The sequence below is a fragment of the Eleginops maclovinus genome, chromosome 16, assembly GCF_036324505.1.
Source record: "Eleginops maclovinus isolate JMC-PN-2008 ecotype Puerto Natales chromosome 16, JC_Emac_rtc_rv5, whole genome shotgun sequence".
Classification (NCBI taxonomy): Eukaryota; Metazoa; Chordata; class Actinopteri; order Perciformes; family Eleginopidae; genus Eleginops; species Eleginops maclovinus.
Window position 1 is genome coordinate 11,977,158 of NC_086364.1, and position 27,723 is coordinate 12,004,880.

At 41.7% G+C, this 27,723-nt stretch overlaps 2 protein-coding genes across 5 annotated transcripts; one reads left to right on the top strand and one right to left on the bottom strand.

Annotated features, from left to right (window-relative positions):
* Window positions 1-1,150: 1,150 nt before the first annotated feature.
* On the bottom strand, window positions 1,151-27,539 carry LOC134877948 (dedicator of cytokinesis protein 7-like). Of its 3 annotated transcripts, XM_063903650.1 has the most exons (50): window positions 27,313-27,539; window positions 25,232-25,319; window positions 24,854-25,032; window positions 24,570-24,638; window positions 24,310-24,436; window positions 23,336-23,548; window positions 22,730-22,815; window positions 22,564-22,630; window positions 22,152-22,301; window positions 21,895-21,975; window positions 21,522-21,678; window positions 21,247-21,377; window positions 20,617-20,710; window positions 20,364-20,526; window positions 17,548-17,665; window positions 16,606-16,676; window positions 16,383-16,521; window positions 16,182-16,283; window positions 16,005-16,091; window positions 14,774-15,005; window positions 13,937-14,101; window positions 13,618-13,790; window positions 12,401-12,502; window positions 11,963-12,049; window positions 11,462-11,557; window positions 11,147-11,287; window positions 10,695-10,808; window positions 10,444-10,614; window positions 10,039-10,178; window positions 9,767-9,936; window positions 9,490-9,641; window positions 9,075-9,257; window positions 8,742-8,868; window positions 8,557-8,641; window positions 8,341-8,437; window positions 8,116-8,250; window positions 7,342-7,494; window positions 7,008-7,166; window positions 6,800-6,900; window positions 6,509-6,701; window positions 5,583-5,726; window positions 5,329-5,460; window positions 5,213-5,227; window positions 4,739-4,864; window positions 4,565-4,654; window positions 4,237-4,473; window positions 3,748-3,891; window positions 3,489-3,595; window positions 3,220-3,393; window positions 1,151-2,411 (listed from the first exon to the last, which is right to left on the bottom strand). In XM_063903650.1, exons 1-50 carry the CDS (start codon window positions 27,360-27,362, stop codon window positions 2,369-2,371), a joined length of 6,360 nt encoding a protein of 2,119 aa, XP_063759720.1. In that variant the 5' UTR covers window positions 27,363-27,539; the 3' UTR covers window positions 1,151-2,368. The 3 variants fall into 3 exon arrangements, with proteins under 3 accessions (XP_063759720.1, XP_063759722.1, XP_063759721.1); XM_063903652.1 differs by lacking the exon at window positions 12,401-12,502; XM_063903651.1 differs by lacking the exon at window positions 11,963-12,049.
* angptl8 (angiopoietin like 8) lies at window positions 18,319-20,191 on the top strand. 2 transcript variants are annotated; one of them, XM_063903653.1, is made up of 4 exons: window positions 18,321-18,815; window positions 19,249-19,386; window positions 19,766-19,876; window positions 19,952-20,191. In XM_063903653.1, the coding sequence occupies exons 1-4, from the start codon at window positions 18,504-18,506 to the stop codon at window positions 19,967-19,969; spliced, it is 579 nt and encodes a 192-aa protein (XP_063759723.1). In that variant the 5' UTR covers window positions 18,321-18,503; the 3' UTR covers window positions 19,970-20,191. The 2 variants fall into 2 exon arrangements, with proteins under 2 accessions (XP_063759724.1, XP_063759723.1); XM_063903654.1 differs by lacking the exon at window positions 19,766-19,876 and having other exon boundaries at window positions 18,319-18,815.
* Window positions 27,540-27,723: the final 184 nt, after the last annotated feature.

Genomic DNA, 27,723 nt, shown 5'->3' on the forward strand with positions numbered 1-27,723 from the left:
CCTTCAAAATATTTCCCTATCCATTTAGATGGTAACAAAGCTTTTTGGATCCAACGTTTAAAAGTCAATATTCACACTGATTTTTATAAACGTTCCCACAACAACCACGGGCTGAGTATCGAGTGACTTTCTAATGTGTAAAACCTCCGGTGCTCAGGTCTGATTGACTGAGCCATCGCAAGTCTTTGTAAAGTACCCAATTATTAATGCAGGGCCCTTTATTTTGGTAAATTACACAAACATTGCAGGCTATAATGTGGATCATCCTACCGCCACAGGAAATGAAGACTAATGCTATGGAAAAGGAGAGCCAGGAGGACATCTGGATACCATACATCTTGGCTGCGTTTCGCCGAACATGTAACAAAAATAATGCAGGACTGTGTGAATGTAAAGCACTGTGATTTAGCAGAGGGCACTGAGGTTTTTTAGGTTGCATATTTGAATGTTTACCAAAAACTACAGTGAACTAACTAATCAGTCAATCACAAACTAAGTACAGCTGTTCTATCAGAGTTGATTCACCACACAGATACAGCAGGTGTTCCTGGTTAAAGTTCCAAATAACAAAGCATAAATGCAAATGCTGAAGCAGTCCTGAACCAGGAATAGAAATTAGAAATATTAAAAATTAGGCCATGTAAGTTTTTGACTCAGACAATAACTCTTTAACCTACAAATAAGAGTTACAACAGGTTGCAAGAAGTGACTTAAACTACCTTAACTAAAAGAGTTACATGAAGTTAGAGTTGGTAGAAGTGTTTAAGATTGAGTAGGCTAGGGGAACAGGAAAGTGTTTGTTTTCTTAACCTCTGTGTTTATGTTGTACTTTGTTTTTCTGGGGGATCCTATGTACTGCATTGTTAGTCTGAGTTTGTCATATCCTTTTAGTTTTTGCTTTGTTCTGTGTTTAAATATACAATATAACTTGTAAAATATACGCCAGATAATAAAATAAAAACGTATCACAAAAATTAAACTTTTGACTGACAAGAGAAACATAATACTAATAGAAATATTGTATTACAGTGTAGTGTAATACAGACAGTATTTAGTATCTTATGGCCCCTAAAGGGAACATAACATATTTAATTACTACAATGTCTATTCTTCAGCTCTGTCGCCCACACAAATAAAAGCTGACCCGAGGCATTGGAAGAAGAATTTAATAGAAAGCGGTAGAAAAAAGACATTGTAAATAAATAAAAAAAGTTGATCTAATTGATAAAAAAACAGTTTCCAGCCTTTTAAAATAACAAAAGCACGGACATTTTAGTAGTTACAGTGTTAATGTGCTGCAATTTGTTTACAATAGTGCAATATAATTGATACAGTTGTTGGAAAAAGCTTTGCCACAACCGGGGTGTTGAACACATACAAGACATTTGAAGTGCCTTTTGACAGCATTAAATACAACATGTATTCAGTTATCAGTCTGTACTGTAGTGTGATAGTAACATGTCACAGTTTAAACATATGTGTGGGTAAGGGAAATGGCCTGGTTCTGTGATAAACCTCTGATGTGACTGCAGTGCTTTACAAGAGAATTTCACATTTTTAAAAACATTAAAATGTCCCTTCCTTCCTCAAACTGCTAGCACAGTTCAGACTGGGACTGAGACCGGAGCTGGCAGCCCACCTCTGCCCTTTAATGAATTCTTATAAGCGATAGGCAGATAAATGTGACAACTTCAGGAATGAGGAATGTCAGTTATTTGGTCTGTTGATAACAAAAGAAAATCTCCCTGGGACTATTTAATAACCAAGGTCTGGCAGTGACTTCTACCAGGCATAGTTTAGAAAAAATCTCTTCTAAATGAAATAAGGCCAAGACACAAGGCAGACGAACCAAAGCCTCTTCGAAAGCAAACACAAGAAGCAAAAGGAAAACATGCACGAACTCCCAAACGATTTGGATGCAAAATGTGTTTGCTCTAGTCCTGTAAAAACTTAAGTTAAAAGCAGATCAAGCTCAGAGAGATTACTTTGAGGAGACTACTTCTGAAAGCTTGGTTTAAAAACACGGACATGTCAGAGCCTCGCTCCACATGTCGATGTTTACAGTGCAGATAACCTCCAGAATAAACATCCGAGGTTTTCTCCTAGAGAGGTGTGAGAGTGCTGGTGACGGGGGAGATGGCTTAGCAGGAAGAGAGGTGACAAGGGTGTGTGTGGAGGCATTGCTGGGGAGGGGATTATGGCGTGTCTGGGTGGCCCTTAAAATAACGAGCTGGACAAGAAAGAGGACGGCGCGTGTGCTTGTGACAGTTGGTGAGCTATACAGTTGGGGGAGGGGGAACAGCCGGGACGAGATGAGGCTAATTTATAAAGCTTGTTTTTTTTTTCTGTTGTTGTCCAGTTTGCTGCCTCAACATTCCCCTCTGCGGAGACTAGACCTACTGTAGGAGTTCCTGCGAGAGAAAAGCAAGAACATGATTACTTCAAGTGTTATGGTTCATTTTGCTATCAGTGCATCAGAAAATCTACAAAAAAAAGGTGTTGTATTAATTCCTGTGATTCCTGAATTATTTATTATTAGTTCATTTGAGAGATACATTCCAAACCAGGGAGTGATCGTGGTGAATAGTGTCTTTCTGTGGTGCCCCACTTTAAGCCTGCGTCACTTTGAATGAGTATCTCCTTTCAAAGAGTAGGAATGAGGTAAAACCGCACCATCATTTCTTTATTGTTCGTGGACTTTCTAGTTCACAGAGTATTAACAGTAAGTCCCATGTTGTCCCATTGTAACGTGTAACATTGTAACATACAATGTAATGTTAAGAAACTGATATTTCTCTTTTGTCAGACCCTCATTTGTCTCAGTTTTAAAGCATCTCTCTGGCAGGTGCTGTCGACTGTAGCTCTGCTTTTGATTATGAAGCAGCAGTCCTCAGGCCCTCACATGCAAACACAGAGCTATTGCCAAAAGCAGATGAAAACATATGGTGATAGTTTCCATAGTCAAACAGGCTGCAATAATTTGCAAACTTTCTTACAAAAGTGATTGGACATTCTTGAAGAAGTGTGAGAAGTTTTCCGTCACTGCATTGTGTGTGCATAAACACCGATTCTATCAGACTGTGATCTAGGGTATGATGAGTTTTGGTTTTAAGTTTCTCTTGTGTTGGTCAGATGGATTTGAGAAGTGGCATGATCTCATTTTGTGTCTTTCTGTGCGTGGGTGTGTGTGTGTGTCTGTGTGTGTGTGTCTCAAGTTACCGTTGTGTTTGCGTAGTCTGAACTGGCAGGCTCCTGTATAGCTGGGGGATCTTGCGGTTGATGAGAGGACCCAGAGCTTCTTTCAGTTTAATGTAATTCCTCTCCATCTCTCTGTGGTACTCCTTTTGATCCGGCCCAATCAGTGCTTTATTCTTCCTCAGGGCATCCTCACACCTGCACGGAAAAAAGCAGAGGACACATGGAGGGTTGAGGTTTGTTTTTATTAGTTACACAGCAATCTGCGTCTGGGCCGTGGAGTGTGTCATCACCTCTTTGTGAAGTCTTTAAAGCAGAGGCGTAGTTTGTTGTGATGGCGGAACAGCTTTGGGTCATCAGGAATGTCGGAGAGAAAGACCTGCGCCACCTCCAGGGGGCCCTGTGAGGGAGAGACGGTTACATCTCTGTTCAGGAATGTCCCAGACTTTTAACCCAATTTTGGATGGGATTAATTTTTCAGGAGGATGTGGGATTTTGACATTTTAAATGCATTACAGTTAAACACCATCAGTAAAGCACTTAAGTATGCACCTGGTTGACGGTGGTGCCCACAGAGCCCTGCAGCACCATCTGCAGCATCTTGGCGTCTGCAGGGTCTTGGTTTGTAGCAAAGGCGAGCTCCTGAGTCTTCTTCTGCATGTCCTCAATGGCCACCTCCATGGGGACAAGAATGATCTGGAGAACAAAAGACAGAAATAGTCAACTACTTTTTCCCCCATGCACTACATTCATAAAAACACTGACCATATTTCCCCAAAACAGCAGCTTTGTTTGCTAAATAAACTATACCTGTTTTATTTATTTATGTCCTTAGCTTACAAAATAAACATACTCATTTAAAGGCAAAACATAATATTTTATCCATACCTAATCAGGTAGTTTTGTTTTTGTTTTCTTTCAATTTAAAACATTAACCACATGTTAAAACTGTGTTGTAATTTGGGACAAAATAGGCCCATAATGGTCCATGCAGTTTAGTTGAATGGAAACATGACACAACGGTTGAGCAGAGACACACACCTCCTCTTTGTGGATAACATTGATGCGTGTCTTGATGTAAGGGAACGCGTGAGATGTTGTGAGGATGCTTTTGCGTTTATACTGCTCATTCAGGTCGCCGTGGGCCCGGCCGTCCAGAGTGAAGGGAGTACAGTACATGAAAGTACGCAGGTTGTAGTTCTTGTCAAAGTACGTGATTCTTTCCTTTAGCTCATATGTGTCAAAGTATGGCTCAACGTAGGTGATCTGGAGGTAGGCCTGAAACAACAACCATCGACACAATTACAACTTTGGCAAATTCAGTATTGATTTATTATCAGTCTCTTAATGTAAATACGTATAATCCTACCTTGTTGGGATCCAGTTTGTTTTTGTCCACTGGGTTGGAATCCTTGATAATTTCAACTGCCTCATCCCCAAACTTCTCTGAGTAGAACTCCTGTGTATTAAAGGGATTCATCTTTAGAAATAGGATTCTCATAAATCATTATTGACACCTTTTTTTTTACAGTAGTTTACATGCCTCAAGTCTGTGGGAGATCTCGGCTAATTTGGTGATCGATGGCTCCTTGTAGACAAACTCTTGTTCATCCAGGTCTCCAAACCGGCAGCCATAGAAACCCACCCGGAAGTAGGTCCCAAACATTCTCTAAACACTGAAGACAGGATAAGAGACAGGATTTTTTAAAGTTGAAATATGTAAACTGAGCAAAAAAAACACTCATTTTGTGGGACAAAGAGAAAATATAAATCTAGGTTAAGAAGCCGTTTCCCAACAATAAGGCGGAGGAAAAGCGATGGCAACTATTTCGTAAGAGTGGTTTGAGAAATGTCAAAGTGAAAGCCAGTTGGGTTACACTCACCAGTAACATGTCACCAGAGAGAAGAGGACCAGCAATAAAAAAAGAAAGAAAACATTGTCAATACAGAATAAAAGTCATTTCTGAAACAGTTTTACCTTACATGTAATATTCTTAAAAACAAATGAACACATTACCTCCCATCCGGAACTCTGAAAAAGTAGAAAAAAGAAAAGATACATAAGAAAGAATCCAGAATGAAGTTTATTTTCTCATAAATAATAAAGAGGGCAGTTTTTGCAGGTCAACTCACTTGGTTGTAGACTTTGTTGAAGGCATCCTGCAGCTTTCCGTGGACAGTAGCCAGCTTTTTGAAGTCTCTGTTGGCTTCATGGATTGGCAGCAGTATCTTGTATACTTCATTTATGGCCTCGTACATGGCAGCCTGGGGTGACAGAACAACGGAGAGCCAGTTTCATACAATAGCGCCCAATCACACAACACTCCTTCAGCCATGGTAATGCTGTAACAGTCTGTCACCATGTGGTCGGAGAATATGAGTCGTACCATGTTAAAAGAGGCAGCTGCTTGCTCCAGGAGGCCCACCAGGCCGGACTCACTGAAGTATTTCCCAGCACAAATCCCCTCCTCCTCTGGAGACAGGACGTCATCGGATACAGCTGACTCTTCCAATACGTTCGAGGAAATATTCTGAGGGAAAAATAACATTGTTATACATACAGGAAACTGAAGTGACCCATGTGCAGTACAGCAGTGCTTCTCTCCCGGGGGGCAGCTGGTAATAGGTAAACAAAATAAGTCAAAATGCAGGATACTGAAATAGATCATATTTAAATAATCAGAATACCTGTATTTGTCCCGCAGAGGGAAATGTACATTGATACAGCAAAAGTGAGGATAGAGACAAACAATAACACACTATTAGATTGGGTAACGCACATAATATAAGAATAAATAAACTAACACTAAAAGTTTTTCCAATTTACAAGCTACATTCGTAATACATTTCTCCAGTTTACATTTTGCACACAAGGGTTACTACACAACATTGGTGTCATAATGTTTTTTCTTTCTTTATATTTTACATTTAAAATCAATCAGGGTGCAAGCACGCATTTTGCATGTTGCTTTATCAGATTCCTTTTGTGCTTGATTGCTAACAGGTTAGCCTTTACATCTGCTGCTTAAGGGGAAAATCCAGTTTACATTCTGTAATTAAAATCAATCCATCCTGGATGGCAGATTAATAATGATGATATAAATATATTTTCATCATGAGACACAAGAGTACATTTTTACAATAAATATTAGTCAAATGTTGTCTATCCCTCAATCCTGATTCATTTCCAGTTGTTTCATATAAACTATTTATATTTGCACATTCAAATAATTGCAGGCTTGAGTCTCTGTGTTTGGGGGCTATCTTTTATCTCATTCTGCCGCACTGCTGGAGAGAGTGAGCCTGCACTGACCTGAAAGGTGACACATCCGATGGGAAGGTAGCGGCAGTCCTCCAGCATGTTGAGGTATTCTGCCACCAGCGCTGCGCTGTGGACAAGACAGTGGGCCGCTTCAGCGTGGTTCCCTCTCTCAGAGTGTTTTCCTGCCATGTTCTGGAGCCACGTGAGACGCAGGTCAGGGGAGTTCTGGTAGCCCTTTGCAATCCTTGGAAAAGAAAAACAGTCAAATATCAGGGTCTTTATTTATATAATATCAGACACTTTCTTGTTGTATGCAGGCCGTATTCATGTGTGTTGCAGTACCTGTACATTAGGTCAATGAGCATCTCTGGATCCTGCTGATGCTCTTTCATTTTTACAGTGTCGGTAAGAATCATGTGCAGGTTGAACACCAGATCTTGGACCTGCAGTTTCAAAAGAGCAACGCAGCACATTATATATATATACATATATAAGTCTTATCAATATTTGTCGCTCCAGATTAGACTTTTTTACAGAAGCGGTTACATGCCTGCTCTGGGAAAGGCGTGTCTCGCAGCTCCAGGTCCTCCTCAGCATATGTCAGGATCGTCTTGAGAGAGTGACGAAGATGATCCTCATTGAAGTTTTGCGACGTTCCCACCAGGGATGACAGGGACATTGTGACTTGCATCTTTACTCTAGCAAAGTTCTGGTAAAAGGGGTTAGGAAAGATTGAGACTCAGTATTAATAGAGCATCTATTCCTCAAACATCCTGTACAGTACGTGTCCTTTAGATCCATTTTGTTTTACTGACATATCCCTGATTTTTACAAGAATATTAAAGAAAGATGGTCAACAGTGCAAACACATTGTCCAGACTTACATTTCCAATCTCAAAGTTCTGCCTCATGAGCAGGTACAGAGAGGCGGAGGCGTGACTTCTGACAGAGCCGACACTGCTGCCGCAGTGACGCAGGAGACGCAGGCACAGGTCGGCACAAAGCTCCGTGTCTTCCTCAAACAGCATCTCTGGGAACTACACACACATATACACTCATTTTGTATGCAATGTATAACTAAAGGTAACATAGTCTGTCTCACTGACATCAAGGTCTCTTTTCCAAGAGAGACAAGCAGAAACATTCACAACTACACAATAAAAAAAAACAGTCAAAAGTATCATAAAAAAACACATTAGATAGTAAAGCTTTAAAATCTTTAAGGTGAATATCAAATTCTTGTTTCAGGGATATATGCCAACATTCTTGTGTGCATGCGGGATATCTAAGATTCAGTAGATACTGGATATTGTTCTGGTTTAGATTTCAATGAGACATGTCAGGTTGTTAGGAAACTTTAACAGAAGAGCTTTATAAATGATTACATAAAAAACGTATTTATTTTGGACAACAAGAAATTAAACCTTTGCAGAGTCCATTTTAGGCAAATTACACCTGAAATAATTTAGTTGATTTCCTTAAATAGAGGAAATAGTCTTAGTTGGAATTAGTCTGTAGTTGTTAGATTCTTAACAAGGAAGGAGAACAATTTAAGCATGAAAAAAGGTGTGTTACTTTTGAATATTTAATCTGCATTGACATCAGATTGCTATACACTAACTAATAAACTATAATAGAGAACTGTTCCCATCATGTACCTTGAAGACCAGAGCCCTCTGTGTAGTGAAGCAGTGCTGCAGGAAGAGGGCGCTCTGGTTGCCTGCCATGCTGTGGAGAAGCACTCTCAGCACTCCTCCCAGAACACTCTCCTTCAGCTCCGAGGCCACTACAGTCTGACAGAGAGACACCACAAATTACAGCAAGACATTTCTACACTAAGTGGACATTACTGTTCGGTTGGGCGTGATTGATGATTGCTTCACCTTGACAACGATCTCCAGAGTGTCCAGTACTACCAGAGAAGCCTCTGTAGCTAAGTTACCATCCACCACTGACTCCTGCTCCATTTCAGCTTTAGTCCTGTAAGGAGTTATTTCACACCCATCAGTATAACATTCAGACAGTGTTTACAAGAAGAGACATCATGGTATACCATGTTTATGATTTAGATTGTAATCACTAAATAAATGTAAACATACTTATCGACTCTGTCTGTATTTTGTCTCCAGTGTGTGACATTCTTCCGCCACCTAACGTTCTCCTGACTGCCGTAGGGACTCCTCTCTAGAAAAGTAAACAAATGACATTTTTGATGAACACAAACGTAAAAATAATAAAAACAGCTACACACTCTCACCCATTACTGCGCTCTCATGCTACTTACCTCTGCAGCGGCGCACCATCTCCTGGCGAGCCCCGATGGTACCCAGAATGGCTTCCTCCAGTCGGGCCTTCATGTCCTGAGACTTTTTGAACGTCAGGCTGTTGATTCTCTCCAGAGACTTTTTCCCCTACAATCAACACAATAAACGAATCAGGAAAAAACAAGGATTTTGTTCTAGTAATAAACCAACATTGGCAACTTCTTTTAAACAACTACTGCCATATTTGTAATAATGTGAAGTAGCTCTGTTTGCATTTGTAAGCTTGTTTCTACTTTTTTTAAATGTATAAATGATAAAGACTCTACAGTAGTGAAACAGCATGGTTATTGTACCTTGTATTCAAAGCAGGAGACACAGAGAAGCAGCAGATCCAGCAGGCGGTTGATTTGAAGTACAGACAAATCAGACACCCAGCGCTCCAGGAGAGCAGCATCTGCGTTCTTCAGCACCCACAGGAAGCTCACCAGCAGAGTCCTGCTGCAGTCTGCAGACAGAGAGCTGGACTGGCGCCCAGCCTGGTGAAGAAAAATACACAAATTCAGAGCCAGTCTTTTAATCTGCCTCAGAACAAAATGGCTGTTTACAGTGAGGAAAGGAACGGAGAGCCATCTACAGGCTGAGAGGAGCAGTCGTACTAACGTTGTAGAAAACAACAACAGGAGATAATGCAAACACTGAAAACCTCCCACACAGAGGTCAGCCTGTAGGGCCCGGGGGAGCAGCCTGACCCCTGCCGCTATCACTCACCGCTGTGGGCAGCACAAACTGGTTGGTTTTGACATGCGGCAAAGGGGAGCCGGCAATCGCCATGGCAACAGACTGACTGATAGTGCTGCCGCTGTCTGGGTCAGCATCGTCGGCGTGGGCTGTGCTATGGCGGCCCCGAGCAGGCGAGGAGTCTAGAAAGAAACAGGAAAAAGCACTCAATAAATACAGGAATGGTTTTTTCAAATAAAGTGACTGTGCGGAGGAGGTGGATCGCCATAACGACGATATCAGTGGGTGGCATATATGTTGTGCTAACCAGAGAAGTCGTGGAGCTGATGGAACGTCTCCATGACGATGGGGATGAGGGGCAGGTAGAGCTGAGCGATGTGGGCTCTGACCTGAGGGTCAGTGTAACGGGGGTCTGCATCATGGCTGCACAGCAGGGAGTGAACAGCACTAATGGCCTTTTTATGAAGGAAAGAAACCCTGTGAGTAAAAAAAGATTACATCAGCACACTTTGTTGAAGTTTATAGGGGAACTGAATGAAACTCCTGATTCTTATATATTTGCAACCAGTAAGAGCTTACCCTTCTCCTTCAGGATCAAGGATGAGAGAGAGTTCAGTAAGCATCAGGCCAGACAGGAAGTGCTGCTGGCGGAAAGGGACGGAGAGCTCAAACATGGTGGCCACACGCTGGTCCTGCACCATACTGGAGAACGCTGAACTCTGAGGATACAGAGTGGAAGGACAAGATGAGATAGAAGGAAATAAGTATATGAAAACAATAGGGCTTTATTAAATAGTTTGAAGAGACATTCATAACTCATAACATTTAGATTCTAAAACAGAAAAAAATCTAAAATAAGGATTTTGTTTTGGTGTTTCGGGGTGATGACATCATAAAATATGACGAGACATTCAAAGCTTCTTTGACAAAGCCTCCACGCAAAACTTAAATCTGTTATGTTGTATTTCCCGCCCGCTTAAGTACCTGTGAGGTGGTGGAGGAGGTGGAGGGGGAGGGCGAGGCTGGAGGGCTGAGGGTGGAGCACGGCAGGTTGAGGATGACGTAGTGCTCGTGGCTGCAAACGATTCGACTGAAGTCCACCCTCAGCGCAATCAGAGAGCTGGGGTTCTGCGACGTTTGAAGCTTGTTGGCAATCTGTTTAACACACCAGTTTGTTTAAAACAGGGATTGGGATTTAAAGAGTGTGATATTAAAGAACACAGGGAGAGGAGCACCTGTTTGTAGTAGGAGCGGATGAGGTTGAACACAAAGCCCCGGTCCATGAGAGACAGCAGGTCATTCAGGAAAAAAGCCAGACTGCTATTCAGCCTCTCCACAAGCTCCACATCCTGAGAGAGAAAGGGGGGGGGGGTTAAACCAAGAGAGATCGAGACAGTGGCCATGAGTGAGCAAGAGTACATATGATTAAATAAAAGGGAAGATATGATATATATAAAAAGAAAACCAGACATAATGACATTTTCTGGAATGGTGGGTTATTAAAATCACTGCAACCAATAAAGGTGGAGCATTCTTAAGAGACAGGGCAACTTTCTATTGGTCAAAACCTTTCACAAACCATCTGGCCAGCTTTAATTATTCAATATTTTGTTCATTAACAAAAAATGGACTTTCATGAGCTAATTTCTTGAACTGCTTATGGTTTGGCTTGTGGGATTTGGGTTACTTTGTGGTATCGACTGGCGATGTCTGCACTGATGGCACACACAAGTGCGGCGACGTCGTCCACAAAGCGGTCAGGGAAACGCTGACGCCGGGCAATGTCCAACTTGGAGCTCAGGAACAAGTGATGTGACATGCTCTTTGTCTAGAGGAGAGGGCACATAAGGAAACAGTCATTTCATGAGAATATCACCTATCCTGCTATAACAATGGTTCCTAGGGTGGTCAAAGGAGGTAGTAGCATTTTGAGGCTTGTTTTTTGTTTTGTCTCTTACAAAAGTGGTGTAAGATTAATTCAATTTTACAAAGCCACACTCACCATAAGCTGGAAGAAAAACCAGGCCTGCTGCAGCGCTGCTTCCCTCACCGTGCTGGAGCTGACCACCCACTGCAGTGACAGCTCCTCATGGAGCAGCTGCACATGGACCAACATGGAGATCAGTTCAGCTTACATGAGCAAATCATCTCATATAATAAATGAGCTTTAAGATACAGTGGTGTGTTTGTTATACAGTTATTCAATCCATAATACAGGTAAATAAAATGCAATAAATTGAGTAAAATAAATAATCATGTTTTATTTTTTCAAGTTAAATGTAACTCATTCATCTGCCACAGAATGACTATATGAAATATTCAATGTGAGTATCAACAAACATAAATCACACCAACTTACAGAAAGAGACAATTGTTAAAATGTCATGAATGATGATGAATGTTCATGACAGGGAAAGTTGATGAAAGTTAAGACATCAAAATGTGTTAGTTTGATGTGAAAAATGTCACTTTTACAGTTTGTCATGATAGATGTCAGCTTTACCTTCTTGGTAATCTGCCTTGGGGGAACTGAAAACAATGCCACGCTGTCCAGAAAGGCAGACATGCGATTGCAGCTGCGGTCGCTTGCCTGACATGGAGTGGTGGTGAGGTGAAAACACGGAGATGAGGACAAAGTGATGTGAAAATGGATGAATGGAAATGGATGGGTGGGCAGAGAACTCTTTATAATCTCTGGTAAGAGCCACAGGCAGAGATTATGTCTCTCAAACCCAGCAGATATGGTCTGTTAGTCAGCGGTGAGAGGATGAATTATGAAAGACAGACGAGATACAACGTGAGTGACGGGAGGCTAGCAGAAACACACACAACCCCTGAGAACTGAGGTGAGGAATGACCTGCGAGAGTTGATCAAAGATGGAAAAGGATGGAGGTGGTGAGTAGGAGGTGAAGGTGAGGAGAAGGAGGGGGGATTTGGCACCTGCTTGAGCTCACAGCTGGAGTTGGGGTTTCGGCGCAGCACAGATCTGGAGCCCCCGGGGGCATAAGCAGAGTTTACCCAGGAGTGGGAGCGGTCAATACCCTGCCGGAAGCCACCAGAGATACACACAACACAAACACACAGAGTGCGGCAGGAGGCAAGGGCACAGTGAGTGAAGGGAAGGTCATTTATAAACATGATTACTCAAAGGATAACATCGGTAAGGAACAAATAAAGGTCAGGGAGTGTAGAGAAGTGAAGCTTGAATTAGCAAAGAAAGCAGGGGGGGGGGCAAAAGGGAGGGCTGGAGGTACTGAATGTAACAAAGGCACAAGAATAATTACATAAGCAGCATCATTAACTGTGGGCACAGAGCTATCAGTCAACCTAAGCGTACTGAATCTGCAGGGACTGTCAAACACCGTCTATGAAACCAACTGACAGACTGAGAATGCAAACACAAGAACCGAGTGGGAATACGTCACCTGGGAACCATGAAAACACACAGTTAATCATTTGTTTTCATTGTTTCTTTTCTAAATTTACAAGGGAAAGAACAGGATGGAGATTCATAATAGAAAAAAAATCGCTGCTAATCTTAACATATAAAATAGCTTATAACTGAGCAAATGAAAGGAAAGTGCACAATAAACAATGAGAACACAAGGCAGAGAGCAAATACATTACAGACTTCAATAAACATGCAAAATGTAAAACTTTAAATCTTTACAGAAGTATTGAACTGGTACTTCTCCCCAAAATGACCATTTGAGTAACAATTACTCACCCTGTGTTGCCTTGAATTATTTTTATTGCATGTCTATTCAGTGAACTCTCTTTAGTGACTAAAAATGGAGATAATTCTTGTGGAATTAAAGTAAATGGGTAAAAGCGAAAAAGTCTCTGTGAGTCCAGCCTGTGCAAGATGACACTTTATGTGGAAATGTGTGTTGTGTTTCAATGTTTTAGCAAAAATGCACATGGATGGGATTAAGTGAGCATACAACTGGTTCAATGACACTTGGATTATATTGCATGGACTGCGTGAAGAGATTCTTTGTCCACCTTGGAGGCATTCAAGAAAACTCAAGGTAACAGGGGTGAGTTATAAATGTGCAATTGATAGGTTTTGACGGTGAAGTATTTCTATGATGAATTGGTGGAGTTAAGCTTTTCCAAAACACAGCTCTAATGAGAATAGCATGTGTGCAGCTCACCTTGCTCCCAATGATCCTCTGCACCTCCTCGTCAGGAGAAACCGGACTGCTGGCCAGGTCGGGGTTGGAGTTGCTGATGCTCTTGGAGCGGGCCAGGTGAAGGCTGCTCGGCCGGGCTGTTGTTCTCGATAATGTGGCATACTGCATCGGTATGTCGTAGGACTGCTTACCAGCTACTCATGGAGATAGACGAATAGAAATGTTACAGAGTGAAATATTAGCGAGGCAACTGCCATGTGCCCGATCTAAAGGGTGCATGTGGGGCAGTGAAAGGTTCTGTTCTCAGATAACGACTGTGCGGCTCAGATCAGGGACTCACCTGTCTGGGGAATTGGAGGTTCGGCGGTTGGCAGGCGGAAGCAGTAGTGGATGTAGGACGACAGCAGGTTGTTGCGGCCGTGCTGGTCCTGGTTTCCCTCCAGGTTCTTGTGGATCTGGTTGACCAACAGAGACATAGCTTCGAAGGCAGCCCGGCCAAGGTTCACTGTGGAGAATTAAAAAGTGAGTATAGCAACTGTTAACCAAACTATGGTTTGAAACAGGACACAATAATATCCTCTATCATTTTAAAATGCCATCATTTACACTTGAAATATTAATCTTCATTTTCCACACTTTACACTGTATTTGATGTAGTAATTACAAACAAAGGATGATATTGGCATATACCATGTTGTTTAGTGCTCTATGTAGCTGAAAATAAGAAATGTAAGGATGTACAGTAATGCTTCTTGATAAGTCAAATAAATAGTTTTATTAAATTAAATCATAATAAGCTGAAAGACGATATTTTTTGGAACAAGTACGTCTTGCTTTTTTATTGAATGACTATTTCTAGTTTTATATTTATATACTGTTATATTGCCTTTGGCTGTTATAACAGAAAATAAAAATAAATAATTCACAGTTTAGTTGGCTAAATCTTCAATAATAGTACCACGTATTATTGAAAACATGGCGCACAGTAGTGTTGAAACTTTAGTCTGTTTGCACAATTAAAGGTTGAAAATCAATCAGTGTGCTCCAGTCCTCTTATGTCCCTTGGAGGTAGCGGTTAATCACCGTCACATTATCCACTCAACTGATCAAAATTAGCATTTCAGTTCTGGGAAGTGCACTTCAGATCTTAAATGGCTGTCCTTCAGAACTCACTCACCGATTTGGCCAGCGATGACCGGTGGGTAGACGATGAGCTGAATGAGCTTGTTGAGCAGCTGATGCAGGAACCTGACACAGGTATCCAGCAGAGCGCCTCTCAGGGCAGCCATGCTGGCCTTCAGCTCCCCCTCCATGTTTGCTTCGGTAATGATGACGTCCTTCAGGCGGAAGGGGAACGAGTACTCCTCCAGAACATATACTAGAGTGAAGAACTTATCCAGGTGGGGGTCCTAGAGTTAACAACAGAACAAATATTAAGTATGACTTGAACTAAGTGATGTAATGCATGCAGTACAGGCTCCCTGTTTCTTCTAGAATTGATTCTAAAGTCATCAACTTGAATACAAAGCTCAGGATCGCCTACATCACAGACTCCCTGTTGTCTTATGTTCCTTCACGAGCCATTAGATCCTCCAATGCTGTTCTTCTAGACACTCTAAACCCCACTAAAGAGACAATTGGGGATATAGCTCCCCACCACCCACTATGCTCCCAAACTGTGGTTGAGCAAAACCGAAGAAATTAAAGAGATGGCTCTGTGGAAATGTTTATACAACACTTAAAAATATTTCTTTAACCAAACCTTCTTCTAGCACCTTTTATTCGCTCCTCTTTCAAATGGCTTTTTCCTCTGCAGATGTATTCTTTATTATCTTTCAATGTGTTTCCTGTTTTAAAGCACATCTTTTATGCAAGGTGCTTCACAATTCAACTTTATCTATTTATTGTCTGTCTGTCTGTCTGTCTGTCTGTCTGTCTGTCTGTCTGTCTGTCTGTCTGTCTGTCTGTCTATTTATTATTGTTATAACTATACACTGCTGGATGTGTGTGTAGGGCTACAGACAGACTAGGGATGCTGTAATTAATAATTACAATCGGAGGATGAAACCCTCTTTATTATGTCACACATGCACACAGCACAGAACACACAGTGAAGTTTGACCCATCCTAGTACTAGGAGCAGTGGGCAGCTCTTGTACAGCCCCCGGTGAGTGGTGGTGGGGGGTGTTCAGTACCTTGCTCAAGGGAACCACGGCAGGGCCCAGGAGGTGAACTGGGACTTATCCAAGTATCAGTCCACAGTGAGCCAGTGCCGGACTATGATGAATAATAATAATTTTCAGGACCTTCCCTAACCCTTCCCTATTTACAAAAGGGCTTTTTAAAAGTGTGAGAAGAACAAGTACAGGTGAAGGAGAAACGTAAGCCTAAAAAGCACATTTGCGTACCTGAGTGTGAACCGAGGAGGCCGCTGTCACCTCCACATTGAACACTCCTTTGTGGTTATCCACCCACTTCATTCCTGGGAGCTGAACCTGCCGCAGAGAGACATCCAACTCAGTTACAAAAGTAGAAGGTAATGACAGGCTGACTGATTTTCGCATCATCACTTTCTACACACTCACGTCAGGGGTGAGCACAGAGTAGCTGGGTGGCGGCTTTTCCACAGACACAGGCAGACTGAAGGAGCCGGTGCGTAGTCGGCCATGCTGCATCAGAGGGATCCACTGCAGGCAGACAGAGAGACACGCGATCGCTCAATGATGGCAAGACAACAGAAGGCGCGATCAAACAAGCAAGTGTGTGGGTGGAAGGAGTGTACTCACAGTGTAGCCCACAGGAGTCTCCAGAGGGGTGTTCTGTTTGGTTTGGCAGCTGATGTGGTAGAAGGTGAACAGTAGATGGTGGTTGTCTGTCAGGTTGGCAGGAATCTTCATCTTTATCTCCTCATAGAACTCAGGAGATCTGTGACCAAGAGGTAAACACAATGTTAAAAGCAAGTTGGACAGACTCCAGTGCAGTGAAGGTCAAAGGATGACGGGGCCTTACTTGTTATGGTAGATTATGGGAGTGTACGCCTCCTGCATGAACTCTGAACAACTGGACTTCCCGAAGATGACCTAGTCAAATAGAACAGTGTACACTTAGTTGCTCCTTGACAAATAGGGGGAAGTTATTTGACACAAGTATCCTTATGGATGAACTATTTTAAAGTTTCCCTCTAGAGATGTGTTTAACCCAGGGCTGAAAATACAGATTATTTTCAAGATGGAGTTTAACGCCGAAAATGTTTTCAATTAACTGATAATCATTAAGGCAATGAAACTCTGAAAAATGGCCATTACAATTTCACAGAGCAAAGCATATTTGTTTTGTTCATTTTTGTTTTGTTCAACCGAAAGAATAAATAGCAAAGAAAAATATTGAGTTCCGAATTACATCTGAATGATATAAAACCAGGAAATCCTCTCATGAGGTTGGAATCAGAGAACAATATTATCGTTCCACTATTTCATCCTGAAAATATGACTGAAATTATTCATAAAATTGATTCAAAATAAATCAAAATTGCTAATTATTTTTTATCGACTGATCGTTTAAAACTTTGTTCAGACCTTAAATTTGAATACTCATATGGTTTAGTTTTCCGGCACAAACAGGATTTCTTCAAAAAAATTATAAATATTGTTCTTTCTCAAAAACTATTGGACAGAAAGCCTTCTAATTTAAGACTGCCTTTACATGATTCCACATAGTGAATGTCAAACATCCAATCAGGTTGCAATAAACAATGTTACTTTAAGCCAGTAATGCTTATTGTGAATCAACCATTTGATATTCAATAAACAAAAAAGATCACTAAGTTTTCCTTCCCTTTGAGCTCAAACATAAGCCCCTTTGATGAGGCTTACTCTTCCAAGAAAACCTCATATACTATTACACTGCCGCAAGCTGCCCTTTGTGAGTTTCATTATACTGAGTGTGACTCACCTGCAGAGCTTGACTTGGGTCCTCTGCGGCCATGAACTGAACCTTCACAGCGATGTTTCTCACTGAGCCCTGACGACTGCTGAAGTTCAGACTTTGTGGGTAAACATAGAGGAGATTCCTGAAAGGCAAAATAATAAAAAGGCAGAAGATGAACAAGATAACAAGGACAGCATTTAATAAAACTACTGCAAATGAATGAAGGAGTTAAGGGTAAGTGGTTGATTGGCATCAAAAGACAATCATAAAAAAACGTAGAATGTAGTTTCACACGCCAGCTGGATCTTGTTACGTTGTCTGATTCTGTTTCAATCATTCCTAAAAACTTACAAAAGCATTTATTAGAAAATAAAAAGATAAGATTGTCATGTGTGCACACATGGGGAAAGTGTGACCCTGTATTGGCTAAATGACAGTCACCATAACTAGTGTCCAAGGCAAACAGTAGAGGTAACATTTGTTCATATTTTATCCAAACAGCAGAGTGTATTCACTTGTCAAGGACAATGACACACCACAAAATCACATAACTTTAAAATAACTTCACACACACAACGCTGACTGCGATTATACACATATCAAACAAAAGGAAACCATATTCAAAGTTATGTATTGCACATGTGGTGGGACGTGAACGACTACATCAGTCTCTCAGGGGTTAAAGCAGGCAGGGTCACTGAGACTAAGGCCACAGACAAGACCCGGGATCAAACCACAGCTGAGCTAATGTTTCACTATGGTATTGCATGTAGACATACAATATAAGGCACACTGACCACCCTCCAAACTCATCATCTACTGGGGATCCTGATGATGCCAACACCTGCGACAAAGAAGTGCGGATTTTCTAGCTTTCCTTCATCGTTCTCAAGATTTTACAACAAGCAAGCGCTCTCCTTAACTGTCTGCAGCAGTGAAAGACAATATAGATAGACCACGGTGATTTTGTAACTGCTGTCATGAAGATTATCTCGGGTCTGTGCCTGCTATTTTTGGCCGGGGGTTTGAGAGCAGTCCATGCAGCTCCTTTCAGCAGGACAAGCAAGGTGGAGAACAAGGCTGCGCCGCAGGAAGACGTCAACGTGCTCATGTTTGGCGTCATACAGTTCAGCGAATCGCTCAACTATGTTTATGAAACCACAGAGGCGAAGATAGTTAAAATCAGACAGACTTTAAGGAGCCATGAGGGGACTCTAGAAAAACTGGAGAGGCAGACTGAGCAGGCTGCGGAGGTGGAGAAACAGATAAAAGCCGCCATAGAGTTGCTACAGGTAAGAAAACACCAAAATATGTAAACAACCGATTCCTCGGGTGCTGCTGAACGAGTTATTGCAGCAGAGATAATCACTGAGAACAACAATCAAACTGTAGATCTAACATGCAGGAGTGGAGGGATAGACACAATAAGTAGAGAATGTAAAATCCCTGACAGATTAAAGAGAAAAGACATGTCAAATAGACATAACATGGCAGATCTATACTACGTCTACAAAAGCATTAATGCAGCTGCTCTTACTTACTGTAGGCATCCTACTCTTTTCCTTCTTTAAAACCCTTCCTGTAAATTAATCAATGTAACTCTTTCATCTGAGAGTGAGGGTGTCATTAGAGAGCTGTGTGTCCCAGCACAGAGCAGGCAGCTGCCAGCTGCACTGGGATGGTAGTTTGGGGAACAGATAATATGTGCACATGCTCTATTGACAGGCCCAGATGGCCAAGCAACAGGCTCAGACCAAGTTGACTAAAGACTGGCTGGCCAGCGTGGAGCAGGAAGAAGTGGAGCTCAAAACAAAAGTGAAGAAGCTGGAGATGTATCTCAACACCAACATCAAAGAGCTGCAGGTAACAGAGAGCTGCAAATGTAGAGACACCCTCTGGGCTGCACGATTATGGACAAAATGATGATGAGATTATTTCGGATCAAGATTGAGATTATGATTATTTTAAAAAAGGACAAAACTTGTATCACACTTTCACATTCAACAACCTGCTAATGTTTAACTCTTTTTTTTATCAATATAAGCCCTACAAATGCGTTATTATTTTATTGTTGGAAGCCAAAACCAGGAAACATTTTCAAATCATGTTGCAGCCTTACTTCACATTAACCAGGCCGTACTTGCTTTTGGTAATGTAAAAGCACAGTGCGACTAGAATTAGTTAAACACCAGTCACTGATTTGTTAATAAATAAGTTACTTTAACTATATTCCTGTTTTTAGAGGAGAGCAGAGGAGCAATCCAACACCTTGAAAGGTTTACAGCATTTGACCCAGTTTCAGAAACAGAACATCGAGACTCAGAATGAGCAGCTCTCCAAACTGCAGAGGATGGTCAGTCACTTGTTAAGTATTTTTGAACGTTTGTTGTTTATATTTGATTAAATATGTTTCATTTTCTGCTTTCAGACTGAAGCTATGACATAGACCTTTACTTTCACCACTGAAGTCTCCCAGTCTACACCGCACTCCCTTCCAAGCCTACAGTGTGTGCTATAGATCTACTGCCATGCTAGAAAAGATTTTGTTAGTCCTCTTATGATTATGTGCTTGTTGTCGCAGCTCTCTGTTTGTGTTCTCTTTGATGCACTAGTTAACTTTGTTTTTAAACGGAGCCTATCAAATAAAGTTTTTTAAATTATTGGATAAGATGTGCGTGTATTGCAGAAGAACTCAAGTCTGGACAAATCAATACCTAGACAAACACATTGATTCATGCATGTAATGAAGGGGTGAAAGTATATTTGTTCTGTGGGTCAACTTACATAATATTTGTGTAAATGTGTGTGTGTGTGTGTGTGTTTTAGGTGAACACACTCACCTGTAGTTTGTGTGAGGAGTGTAAACAGAGCGAGCAGGGAACTCCAACACCTCTTTGGTCGGGCGCACACGCAGGTCGGGGTAAGGCTTCACATGCAGCAACTCCGGTGACAGACAGTAGTGAGGCGAGTCCGGAGCCGGGGAGATGTCGATCTTCAACTGGGCTGAGGGACAAAAGATAGGAGACTGTTTATCACGAAACACCCGTAAACCCTTCTACATTCATTCACACGATGGCGTATGCTCCTGTTTACCTGTCACAGGCCTCAGTCGTCGCAGGACAGAGGACGGTCTGCGCATATCAGCCAGATACTTGTAGAGGTCTTCATCACTCAGTCTGTCCCCCTCCTTTATGTTCACAAACAGGAGCAGAGTGTGTATTGGGATGAAATAAATCTCAGTATTATATAGTTATAATAGCTTCACTACAATGTCAACTACTACTAGTACTACTACTACTTACATTGTAGGTTCATTGCAATTTCTAATGTATATTTTATCTTAACTCACTAATACAATGGAAAAATAGTTACGCAACCACAAAACCAAGGATTTCACTGGAAAACCAATAACAATTTAAAAATGATTGCCAGAATTTCTTCATTTTACAATTCTTTCTATGGTAAAAAGCTGTGTTATCCCCCTTAAATGGTATAATGGCAAGTGCCCAGTCTTTTTGAAAGGCATCCATCTTTGAGTGGTCTGTTGTCAAACAAGATGCAGGTAAAATGTAACAGATTATTGGTAACTGTTAGCTCCTCAACTTGTTCTCATTAAGAGTGACAATACTCTTTACTGATAAAAACATGAGTAATTTGGCTCCATTAAATCATAAACCACAGTCGGGATTACTGTAAAAAGATGAACAACTAAATGAGTCTGACCTGTTTGAAGAAGTTGGTGACGGTCAATGTTGCTGGACGGAAAGTGGCAAAGTTACACATGTCGTCCCCAACACTCATCCGCTCTAATCCCTTTTTCTTTCTGTCATTCCATGTTCCAAGGCCTTTTCGCTCTGGCAGGAAGAAACAACATCACATTAGAGAGGTATGTGCATGAATGTTACTGATACAGTGCTTTGTCACTGTAAAATGAATGCTCTGTGTTAGTCCGTGCATGTTAGAACATTTTGTAAAAAACTAAGATGTGTTTTATGTACCAGAGTCGGAGTCAGGGTCCGAACGATCCAGACCCCCCACACTGCTGACGATGTTGAGCAGGTGAATGGCCGTCCAGGCGAAAGGCATGCGGAAACGGCCGAGACGACTACATGACTGATCTGCCTGCAGACGCAGCTTCTCTAGCTTCTCCTTGTGCTGAGCAGACAAAATATGAGAACAAAAAACATGAAAAGATGTGCTGAAAATAACTGCAGTGGCCAACTTGGCCTGCCAAAATGGATGGTAAATATTGCAGCTTTCCGGGCAGAATTGGGTAATGGTTTTGACTAGACAGTAAAATGGTCCCATGAGCGAGCTGGCCGCCGGCCCCGAGCATTGCAACAGTTTAAAACACTTTTTTGGCTCCATTACCTTGGAGGAATCAGACTCTTTCATAACCATGTAGGGTTCACAGCATTCTCCAATGTCTCCTTGTTGAAGGACTTTCTCGAGCTGAAATACAAGAAGACTGTTTTTACACCAGAATCAAGATTTTGTAATCACACACTAATATTTGACCTAACATAAGTAGCATTTAAATGCCAAATGAAAGGCAAACAAGGTAATAAAATATATGTTGTGCCATTAACATTAAGTCAGATTCTTGTACAATTAGGTTCTCTCAATACCTTAATGACCAAGAAGATATCAGCCGAAGGGTATGTGATGGAGAAAATGGCAGAACGGGCCAGTGTGGAAATGGCTATGTGAGGTGTGTGAGGTTTAAGCATCCCTTTCATCTGATCGGAGTTCAGGTCGAAGTAGAAATTCTCAGAGATCTGTTGGAGGGAATATCCAGATAAGCAGGAAACAGCAGAAGGAGGGGCAAGAAAGAGGATAATGGAAATGAACGTCAAGGGATTTTAATTCAGTTTTGATAAAGAGATCTAAAAAGGCAAGACCACTTAGAGCTTTTTGAGACAAGGGAAATTCAATTAGGTAGGCATGAGCTCAGCATTACGTAAGTGGTTTTACAGAGTCAAAGTAATTGGAAGAATAATGATCAAATAAAAACTGATCTGCTGGAAGAAAAAAAAATACCTTCTTCTTTTCCTTGACGTCATACAGGGCAATTGTTCCAAATATTGGCTCAATTTCTATTTCAAACCTGAAAAACAAACACAATATAGTTGGAGATCACGGGTATAATGACAATAGGATTTATTGTAATGATGATATCAGACCATATATTCTAACTGTTACTCACTTCAGAGAAAGACACTTAACCATGATCCTCTGGCCACAGTGTTCCTTGGGAACTTCAGGGACAGCGCATCGCTCTACTGCTTCATCCTGTCACACACACACACAAAAAGCCATGTACAATACACACACCGGCATGACATTTACACAGATGTCATGGCAACCTAGTGGCAGAGAGAGCTAAAGTGTGTACACAGATATAAAGGAGGAAGGATGGATCTAGAAAGAGGAGAACATTGAGTAGGGAGAAAAGCAAACAGTTCTGTACAAGCTGCTGGGTTTGTAGACATTATGGAAATCCAATAATGACACTGAGCTTTACAAATGGAGACTAAATCTACCAACATTTCCAAATGAATTATGCTTGTTGCGGTAGTAATCTCTGAGATCATACCCTATTATAATATAAAATGCACTGAGGAGTTTCTTGCTTCAATAGTCTGCATTTTTACCATCAACACTGATTGGAAATCCAAATAAAAGGGAAGGTCATTTTTAATATAAACCAGCGTTTATAAAGTATCTTTTGTATATTATATATTCACAATTTTTTGACAATAACATAGTTTTTACTGCCACAGAGGCAGATACAGATTGGTATAATTCGAACCTCATCGGGGGGCGGGTAAAGGCCCAGCAGGTCGCTGTGGCGCCCCTGCAGGCGGGCCTCAGTATTGCGGCGGTCCATGTCCTCTGCGGCTGCACGCTCCAGCACAGACGGCAGGATGGCGTCAGGGGAGGAATTCTTCAAGTCGAAAATACTGGAGGCCCAGCTTCCCCGAGGAGTCTCATCGAGGCTGACTGAACGCCGCTTTGCGTCATCCTGAAGCACACGGGAGGGAAACAAAGAGGTGAGATCATGTGTTTTTTTTCCCCCCTTCCAGGCAAATATGTCACCTAAGTGCTCATAGCATAAGAAGTGGAGCCCTCCTCCATAGAACAATATCCCACAGATCAGATAACCTTTCTACCCATTTAAATGACTCATGTGGTTACTGTGGAATGGATGATTGACAAGGTATTTCCATTTATCCATTACTCAATCTCCATATGATCAAATCGCTGAGCACAATACAACTCATACTGCCTTCCACATCATGAGACACCAGCTTTATTGGCTGGCTTTTCTCCACTCCGCTGCTACGACTAGTCAAGTAATGGATCAGCCAAGCAACAGAAAAGGAGAACCAACTTTTTGATAATTGGTTATTTGTTTAGATAATGTTTCATGTCATGTAATGCAGTTTTAGCCTCTCAAATATAGAGATTTCCTGCTTTATAATATTAAACTGATTATATTAGATTTTTAAAAAGATTAGGATTTTAGAAACTGAGATGAACATACTTCTTTATGTTTTGACATTCTAAAGACAATTTAAAACGAAAAACTCGTTAATGCCCAATTCTAATAATCTCTTGGTCCAGGTACCAAATCATGGGAGTTTCAGGGGCATATTAAAGCCTCTAAGCTTTTCCTCCTGGCAACACTGTAGGGATAAGTAGATAGGTCTAATGAACCTTAAAACACTGAATGGTCACTCAGCGGTCATGATAACAAGTGCTTTGAACATCACCACCAGCTACCTGATCGTCCTGGCGCTCAGCAGCAGCCGTCTCGTCCAGCTCAAAGGTCTGTTTGTGCAGTCCTCGCTGCCGCTCCCTCTGCCGCTCAGAGCTCTGAGGGCTGTATGTACTGCTGTAGCGCTGATATCTGCAGGAAGTCAGAAGAAAAGTTGCCCTTGTATTAATTGTACTGTCAATGACGTGTACAATGAACTGGGAAAAGTAGAAGAAACGTGTACTTGTAGGATAAGTCAGCTGGTACTACAACTGACACCACTTACTTCCTTTGAATGACGAGCCAGTCATCTGTGTAGACTGATAAGGCATCTCTCACTCTGGGATCTAGAGAGCTACATAGGAAAAAAACACATAAATAATTGAGCAAAGCATGCTTTTAATATTTATGTTCATTCAGTGTCTCAGAGAGAAAGGGTTTGTTCTTATCTCTGGTAATGCCTGTCCTCCATCACAGTAATATTGTTCCTCTGTGTGTAGAGCAGTGTAAAGACCATAAAGGGATGTGTGATACAGTACGAGGGTTGGGTTGGCCATTAGTTGGACTCACTCTTCTTCCTCAGGCAGTGGGGGCTCCAGTGTAATGCACTCTTTGTCCAGCGGGAGGAGCTCCAGGTCATCCTGGGGGAACTCAATGAGCTGTCGGAGCGGGCCGGGCTCCACCCCAGGAGCGTGACTGCTCACATACTCCTCAAAGTCGACAGGCTCAACCACCTCCGTCAGGGGCAACTGTCGATCAAGGTTAGACTTTTAGGTTCAAATAACTATTGACATGGTCATAATCAAAGACCATTATCTGATCAGCAAGATCAGAAGGACTTACAAGGAGTAATGAGAGGCCGTATCCTTGTATTTAAACTTCAACTTAATATAACAAAGCTACCCATCAACCTCAATTGGCGAGCAGGTTAAACACAGGGTGACTCACAGGTTGGTGTGCGCCTCCTCGTTTCTTGGTCAGCTGAGGAGAGCCATAGTCTCTGGAAACTTGTTTTCTGACTTCTGCAGCTACCGTCCTGAGTAGGAGAAAGATATGAGAGATGTGTCAGCTGGGAAACACTTAACAATGGCACACATGTACAAACATGAAGACTAGCTGTAAAGAATCCTGTTAATGGTCAAGAGGGATACAAAATATTTTATTTGACAGAAATGTCCTAATCATGCCAATATTTGCATGCTCAACTTAGGGATCTTAGAAAGTAACACCACAGAATAAGAAACTAGGCCGTATGAATAAATACTTTTTTAAATTGATGATGCTTGTTGTGTTTCAGAATCTGTGTTAAAGTTCTATAATCTGTAAAGCAGAAGTGTTCAGCTTCTGGTACTGTAAACGGGGTGAAGGCCAGCAGTTGTTCTGAATAGGGACTCGAGCGGATCTCACAGAGAGGTGGCGAGCCGGCTCCAGGGAGCAGGCAGAGAGCCAGAACTCTGTCCATGGCCTTTGTGGACCAACGGCAAATGGGAGGCTTATAGAGAGACAAAGCAGGAAAAAGAAAAAAAAACAATCCTCTCACTGAGACAGCAGGCAGCTGCTCCTTCACAACCACATAATGTCTGCTTCTCTCATATACACAGCTGCAAAGGCTTTAACATTTCCCAAACCATAGTTCTCATGATTACATAGCTACAGTTCATGCCGTCATTCCATCAATACACATGGACTGCAAAGCAGAGATGAATGACCTCTCCTCCAATCTCTGAGATGTAACAAGATTTTCTGACGTAGCATTATTTGAAATCAGCCTCTTTAGAATTTTATGATTTTATAATCACTCGCTTTAACCTTAAAAGATTTAGAAAAAGTTTGAGCAGCCTTGATTTAAAACAGGAAAGAGGAACGCTATGGACTGCAAGGGCAATAGCCTGAACACCCCTTCCCACCCTTTTCCTGCATCCGGCACAAAACAATGGAGGGGGACGGCAGACAGGACTTTGGGAATGCTGTAGGAGACTGTCCAAGGGAGCTAATTTCTCTACAGGACATGTTATTGACAATCATCATGCATATAAACAAAATGACATGCTACTAATAGTGCAATATTAATGAAAACAAATGCTTGGTCCAAAGTATAAATAACCTCTGTACTGACATGATTTCAGAACGTTTTTCACTGTGGTGAGAAAATAATTCACTTGCAGGTCAATGATAAGAATCTGTCATCCTGTTTGTCTTCTTGAGAAGCTATCTGGATTTGGAAGGCAAAGCTGTTTCTTTAAATGAACTGTGACGATGGGGTGATTTGGTGCAATAATATAAAGCCCAGACAGGCACTGGACAATATCAAGGTTTGGGGGATCCCCATTCATGAAAACGGGCTATTGTAGCATGCAGGGAGGCACTTGGTTGCAAATACTATCAGTGTTGTTATGCCATGGTATTCAAATATCTAGCTGACAGATGTGACATGCCTTCACGATTTCTCCTGGAATCTTGTCAATATTTATTAAGTATAGTCACACATACTAAATGTTCAGCCCATGCAGTACTATAACCTTTCGAGTGAAAGGAAAACCAGTTTACAACATGTGGAAACAGGTTGCTACAATAATGCTGCGAGGCGTTCACACGAAACAAGAGGAAAACATCACAATGAATGTCACTTGGTAACATGTTGGTAAGTATAAAGCAGTTCCTTTAAGGGTACTTTATGTTAAGACGTATAATGAAAATCTGGGACATTAGATTAGCCCTCCGATTCACAATATTATCCTGCAGTAACGTTAGCTTGTGCATTGTTAATGACAATGCTCCTGCGATGCTACGCTACCTTAAACAAAACATGCTATTTAACTCTTCAAAATGCCCGATATAATTTATGAGGGTGCAAACTGTTTTAATAGAGATATGTTTTATTTCCGGCAGGTGCAGTGGTGTTTAAACCGACCGGTTTATGGTCACTAATACCTTTCAAATCCTAGCTAACTGGCTATGTGTCCAGCAGGTCACTCTCACGGCACAACTGTGCGTTAGCTGTTAAACAATAACTTCTGTTACTGCCTCACCGGTTGATTTTATGAGCAAACGCCCTCCTCTCGCTCGCTGTAGATGTCATTTCTTATCCCCCATGTAAAGAAGCTTTTCGAAGACAACTTAAAGCTTCACTCTCCTCCTTTGCTTCGGCTAATAGGTCCCGTCCTGTCTTGTGTGGAGATGCGGACTTTCTCGGACCGCTTCCTTCTCCACGCTGGGACTGGGCATGGATCCCTCCCTGTTCCTCCTAGCGGCTGGGAGCCAAACCCACCGGTTAGTGTCAAGGCGGCAATGAAACAGGCACAACGTCCGGTGATACTTAAAAATAAAGTAAAAAATAAACTCAGATTTGCATTTATTACAATGTTCTGTTTCGTTTCACGTATACGATTGTATTTTTATTAAGTTATAATCATGTAGAATTTTCCATACCAGAAAAGAAA

Excerpts from the sequence above, each read along its gene's own strand:
- LOC134877948 (XM_063903650.1), bottom strand. The coding sequence starts at position 27,362 with ATGACATCTACAGCGAGCGAGAGGAGGGCGTTTGCTCATAAAATCAAC. Across the intron at positions 16,284-16,382 it reads AGACTCCTGTGGGCTACACT|TGGATCCCTCTGATGCAGCA; the intron begins GTGAGTACACTC and ends GTCTGCCTGCAG. Across the intron at positions 3,892-4,236 it reads ATGTTATCCACAAAGAGGAG|ATCATTCTTGTCCCCATGGA; the intron begins GTGTGTGTCTCT and ends TTTGTTCTCCAG.
- angptl8 (XM_063903653.1), top strand. The coding sequence starts at position 18,504 with ATGAAGATTATCTCGGGTCTGTGCCTGCTATTTTTGGCCGGGGGTTTG. Across the intron at positions 18,816-19,248 it reads CCGCCATAGAGTTGCTACAG|GCCCAGATGGCCAAGCAACA; the intron begins GTAAGAAAACAC and ends CTCTATTGACAG. Across the intron at positions 19,387-19,765 it reads CCAACATCAAAGAGCTGCAG|AGGAGAGCAGAGGAGCAATC; the intron begins GTAACAGAGAGC and ends TCCTGTTTTTAG.